Here is a 6,291-nt window from a genome sequence, read left to right on the forward strand (position 1 = left end):
AACTTGTAGGTAGGCATAGGGGAAAATGGAGTTTTTTAATGCAGAAGTCCCCAACATTTCTGGCACCAGTTTCATGGAAGACAACTTTTCTATGGACTATAGGGGACAAGAAGAGGCACTAAAGTGATGCTGTGCTGCCGGGTTCCTAACAGGCTATAGAATCATAACAATCCACAGCCTAGGGCAGGGGAGGACCACAGATTTAATGGGTATGTAGGTCACTACAAAAGTTTCGAGACAGACTGTGTTATGGTCCATTATTTCACTTCAAAAAACAGAGTCAACAAGAGTTCTTTCCAATTCACCTGTGCAAGCTTCAACTTGCTCAGCTTATCAGTGTTGCCAGGAGGGCTTCATTTGTCCACTTGGATTTTACATTTCTTTAGTTCTGTGTATCTCAAAACTTTCAGTGACCCACAGTTTCAAATTTGCAATATGAAAGTTTCACACTACTGAACTACACACTTAAAATGGTTAAGATGGTAAATTTTGTTTACCACAATAAGAAAATTTAATGATAGTGACTCTAAGTAAAAGAAAAATAAAACTTTTGGTAAATGAACTCATGCTTGAGAAAAGAAAACATAAAAATATTTATATACAATCATTCGACTGCCCTTTAATTTATCATTCATCTAAAAGAAATGTAGTTTAAAGTAAGTCATTCAAGGTTATACATGTTATGTTCAAATTATGTATTAGAAGATTCCTGCTATTCATAAATTATGGTTTGCTCAGTCACAAAGCAAAGCACTTTTGCTTCAAGAAGCGTAATTTTAGAAATGGATGAGATCTTTTCTTCTAAAAAAGTCCCAAGTATTTTGAGCTTCAATGGAAGAAATCCTTTAGTGGTTCTACCACTAAATCCACCGTGGATGGTTTTCACAAATAGCAAAATGACAAAAATAAGACCAAAGTAGTTTGTCACAAATCTAAATCTAATTTTAATTCTTAAAGAACATCTTTCCTACTTTGATAATGCTGAAAAGTTCTCCTTTCAACAGATCCCACTCTAAGGAAACACCTAACAGTGGAATGTAAGAGTAGCAGCAATAAGGAGATGATAGTGTTTTGTTTTTAAGTTCTTAACACACAATACAAAAGCTAGTCACCATATGTCACCCAATGTCAGTGGGAAACACTTTCCAACCTCTATTTTATAGAGGTTTATGAGGAATTGGGTGTCCTAAAAGAGCCACAACTACTCAGTAGATCCAAAGCCAAAATCACTGTTTCTAGACCCTAATTAAAACACCAGGAAAATATTCATGCCTGAGATCTGACCATAATACACAGAATTCCAAATATGTATCTCCAATAGTAATTACTTTTCCATTAACAAGCCCATTCAGTTCTCAAAGAACTTGATTCTGTATATCAAATTCTCATCATATCATTTGAAGATTGACAAGTTTAATGAAAACTTAAAATCTCTAGGATAAAATTTATCAAGTCTCACACCATCAAAAGAAAAGAAATTCTACTTCCCGGCAAAGCAAATCCAACATGTATAACAGGAAAAAGAAATTGAGGCTTAAAAACAGTACCCATGTTTATTCTGTCTTGATTGCTGTTTCTGTGGCCTAGAAAAGTAGAGTAATTCTCTGGAGCATTGCTATTTCATTCACTAGAAGTTTCAGAAGGTTTAAATATACAAAGCATTGAAAAACAGTGATAATCAGCTAATTAACACTTCAAAGAACAATAACAAAACTGAAAAGTCAGTGAATAAACTGAGGTTTGACAGTAATTGACCCTACAGTTCAGTCTCTTCCCTCACCTCCCACCTTAAAAGACAGGATACTAACTACCTACACTGCATGCCAGACACTGTATCTGTCCATGTGTTCTCATGGGTTCAAAACATGTTTTCAAACTTAAGCCCACATATAACACAAATTTGAAGAAATAAACTTGAAGCAGATAAAACTGGCAAAAAAGTTAAAGCAACCTGCCTACATAGTAAGTATAAAAGCCAAGATTTGAACCTAACTGCGAAGTGTGTAGGGCTTTTACTTTCTCCACCACCTTCCTCTGAGTCTGTCATAAACACCTACATACAAGTCACTGGACCATAGGGAGAGGTTGTAAAGAAGGAGGAATACAAAAATGTACAAAAAATAGTATTTCCATAATAAGTTTATTATATATATATATATATATATATATAAAAGAAGAATCAGACATATAAAAACTGCACTCAAAAGACTAACAAAAGGTTACAGAGGATCAGAGGACAAAGTACTTTTTGCTGCTGCAAGCAAGGAAGACTTCACCAAGGAGGGAGCTCAGTTAAACCTTTAAAGAAAAGAAGCATATTTAGGCAGAATAAACTCATGGGAGTAAAGGTAAGGAAAAGAGGAAGATACAGGGTGTGCTTGAAAAAAGCAAAAACTGGCTGAAGACAAAGTATGTAAAAGCACAGCTGAATACAAGGTTGAAAAGGTAGGACCAGGTCAAACATTAAAGAATTGACTGAAACAAACTCCCTGTTGACAGAATTAAGACAAAATTAATCTTCATTTTTACTTATTATTTTCATGAAATGAGATTGCACATGCACAAATTTGAATGGGTTTAAGCTTTTGAGTTAAGGGAAAAAGTCTAGGATTGTACCTAATACAAAGATGATTAAATACTTGAGCTGAATCCAAATAACTGATTTTTTTCCTATCTTTTGATAACCACTGACTTATGTACAAAAAGATGGGGGGAAAATACCTGAACCTAAATCCACATTACTGAAACTTCATGCCAGCTACTCAATTATAAAGAAGTACAACTCACAAGAGGGAATAATTACAAAGCCCCAATGTCAGAAAAATTTCTCATGTTGCCAAAACTTTTTTTTTTAAAGGCTATAGTTGGACATTTTTTAAACATAGCTTTTTCTTTAATGCCATTCTTTTAAATCCAGGTCAAAATATGGGGAAACGTCCCATTAGACCAACACTGTTCTAAAGATATTGCTAAGAACTTAAAATCCCAAACATCTACAAAATATAAAACTACCTTTTTACTTTTGGAGAGCTAAGTCTCACAGACCTGTTAAAAAGGAGACCTACTGGATTCTGCAAGTCTTACTTGATAATAACATCATTCTACCAGTATTTCAGCAGAACAGATGACAGAATGGACTGCCATATGCCCTCCCTTTCCTCTTCCATAACAGCACTCCTCTCCTAAAAGAAGAAAAGGAAAAGTAGATGAAAAATGAAGTATGGCAGCACCAGTTCTTAATTCCTCAAACTATCAAAAGCAGTAAGGACGTAAGAACTCCACAAAAGTGAGAGTAAAGTGAGACAATACCTCAAAACCAAGCAAATGCTCCATTACTTACATTTGTAAAATTTAAGCTAAAAAGTAACTTGAATCTAACCCAAAGCTTTCATTTTACCCATCAAAACACTGAGGCGCAGGGCAGTTAATTGATTTGCCCTGGGCTATTGCTTCTCTGTTAAATGTCCCTTACTAGCCACTTAATCTCTAACTCACTTCGGTTACTTAAATGTTTATGACATTAAGTACCTGGCTTGCAAAAAACACAACCACCACTTCTGCACTCCTCCCACATGTCTTGCCTTAGAGCTATATAGAGAATGCTGGTTAAATCTCAGGCAAATACAATTTCCCCCTTCAGCCAAACTGTCAAAAAATATTGTCTTTCTTTCTTTAAATTTAAATTAAGTAAAAGCTTGAAGGGGTCTGGATCTTTCAAGTTCTGACTAAACAACTAAACCAACATAACCTCAAAATTTTGGGTAGAATATTAATTGGAGCATATCTATTACTGCCTTGCCAGTTGCCCTTTCCATTACATTAACATTTCAATCTAGGTTTTTTGTAAAGCAAGTAATTAATGTACCTGCAGTTAACCCAAATTATCACTTTCCAAACATTTTAATAGATAATTCAGCATCTCTTATCTCTTAAAAATAACTTACAAGTACTCTGCCTACCACAAGTTAATATTCTTTTGAACAAAAAGATCTAAAATGTCCTTCTACTAAGCCACATATAACAAAATCACAAAATGAGAAACGTAGTTAAGTAAAACCCCCTCCAGCTAAAAAGCACTTAGAGTACCATCACTCTTCCCAGGCTCACTGTTAACCGTCAAACCGTCAAAGCATTTGTTGAAAAAGCTGGGGGGAAAGTTCCACACTGAGTTCTCCAGCTGTGGGTGCATCAGATTATACCACCACCCCCACATGACACCCGTCTACGGAAATACAAACACGCCATCATGTTTAACCACGGCTAGCCACGGTAGGTAAGTTCTCGAAGCAAAGGGTTAAAAAGAAAAAGCAGCACTATGCATGCGTGTTACCCCACTTAACATACCCTCACCAGAAGAACCGAGGCGAACTAAACCGTTCTAAACGTTAAAGCGGCTGTACAACGCGGTTTGAGAGGGTTCTCTGCCTTTCTGAAATGCCGAGCAAAAAGTCCCTTGGCAAGTTTCAAAACTGAAGACCGTACCCTACCGCACAAATAACAAAAGCTTAATACGAACTACCAGGCCGTCACATGCTACCACTGCCCAGGAGGCTTTTTTTAAACAGGCATGAAAGGGGAACAATAAAAAGTGTCTCACCGCAAACACAGCACGAGAGGGACTGTCGGAAGTAAGGCAAGAGCCTGTTAATCTCAGTAAACGCCTTGGGGTCTCCGGGGTCGTAGTTGAGCACTAGGCGGCTCGCGGAAATGTAGAGAGCAGTAGCATTCACCGGGTTCATTGCAGACGCTTCGACACCAATGGCTCCCGGTCGAAAAGAAATTCCGGATCCAACTTCGTAAGCAGTCAGGGAACAATGGCGAATTTGCAACAATTCGAAAGAAATCAGCGCAGACCCATTGGCCAAAAAAGTAATCAAAATCCGTGCAAGTTTGTGGAGCTGAAGCAATCCTCCCACACATGGGGCCTTGGCGCCCCTCCTCCGTCCCTGAGACTTTCACACCGAAAAAAAAAAAAAGAGAGAGAGAGAGAGAAACCAGCGTTCGAGTTCGTCCGGAGCGTCCACAGAGCGCAGAACGCGGCGAGTCTGGTGCCTGGAACGGGACTTGGCTCAGTCTAGCCCCGCGGCGCGGCGGGCGGCCTTCGCTCGAGCTGCATCTCCCGACGCGGAGGCACCTCCTCGGGTCGAGCTGGCTGGCGCGGGAGCAGGCCCCAGCCCGGTCCCAGGGGCGGCACGCTTCTCACAGGCTGTGGGGCCTGTTACTCCATCACAGCGCCCGGCGAGGAGGCAGCGGCTACAGCAAAGGACGACGGCTCGGGCGTCGGCTTTCCCGACCTAGTGCAAGAAGCCGCGGCGGCGGAGGCTGCTGCTGCTGCGGCTCGCTAAGGCTGCCGCCGCTCTCTCCATATCGAACGCGGGGCCCAGACTGCGCCCTGGCTCTCCGCCCCAGCGGCTGCAGCCCGCTGTTCCCTGAGGTGGCGAGGCGAGCAGGAGACCTCACCCGAGAGGGGAGGGCCGGGGAGGAAGTGCGCGGGCTGCCGCCGGCGGGCGGGAGGGGGCGGGGAGCAGGCCCGGACGGGCCGCGGCGGCGCCCCGAGCTCCTCAGTCGCACACTCTGGGGTCACCAGACGTAAGCGCCGCCCCCTCACTGCCCGGCCATATTTTCGGCGCCGCACACCCAGACAACTCCGCCAAACACGACGGCCGCCGCCGCCTGCAGCTCCCCCCCGGTCGCGGCTGAGACGAGCGCTCACACCGCCAGGCCCCGCCGCCGCCCAGCGCACACAGCAAGGCCGCGCTGCAGGCCCCTCCCCCGTGCTCCTCCGTCCTCACCCCGACTCCACGCGCCACTCTAGCTCGGTAGGGCCCGGGTTGCTGCGGCCTTAATGGATCCCGCGGACTGTGCAGCTTCTCAAGCCCTACTGGCGACGACGACCGTTACCCCAACGGGCAAAGCCACTGTCATCCCGAGACTCCCCCGCCGCCGTCGTCGCTACCGCTTGCACGCATGCGCAGAGCACAATCTCACCCCTCCCCCACGCCCTTTCCTTTCCCTTTGCTTCCCTTTTCCCCAGCTTCTCCAAGAGCCCCCTCCACAGCCACCCAGAGCTACCGGCTCACTCAGCGCATGCGCACTTTACCACCCGGCTCCACCGCTTTCGCCCCTACGCGTGCGCTTTCACCGCCTACCCAGAAAACCGGATAAACACATCAGCGCGCTCGCGCTAGCCCCTCCCCGTTGCCAACCCACCCTGGGCTCATTGCGCATGCCTGGCTCTCCACTTACGGCTCTCAAAACGGAGCATGCGCGCTGCGAGCAGCCAGGTCTCGC

The 6,291-nt window shown here is 44.0% G+C and overlaps 1 protein-coding gene across 2 annotated transcripts in view; it reads right to left on the reverse strand.

The window, feature by feature from the left end:
- MSL2 (MSL complex subunit 2) overlaps nucleotides 1–6,291 on the reverse strand; it is a 36,620-nt gene extending 30,329 nt beyond the window's left edge. The window contains exon 1 of one of the 2 annotated variants that reach the window (XM_023513053.1): nucleotides 6,247–6,291. In XM_023513053.1, the coding sequence (XP_023368821.1) occupies nucleotides 6,247–6,265 (19 nt within the window). In that variant the 5' untranslated portion in view covers nucleotides 6,266–6,291. Of the gene's footprint in view, nucleotides 1–4,597; nucleotides 5,602–6,246 lie in introns of those variants that run through there. The other variant, XM_003789412.3, reaches the window with a different exon arrangement.

Source organism: Otolemur garnettii, unplaced genomic scaffold, assembly GCF_000181295.1.
Source record: "Otolemur garnettii isolate 467f Iridium unplaced genomic scaffold, OtoGar3 scaffold00032, whole genome shotgun sequence".
In the NCBI taxonomy this organism is placed as follows: domain Eukaryota; kingdom Metazoa; phylum Chordata; class Mammalia; order Primates; family Galagidae; genus Otolemur; species Otolemur garnettii.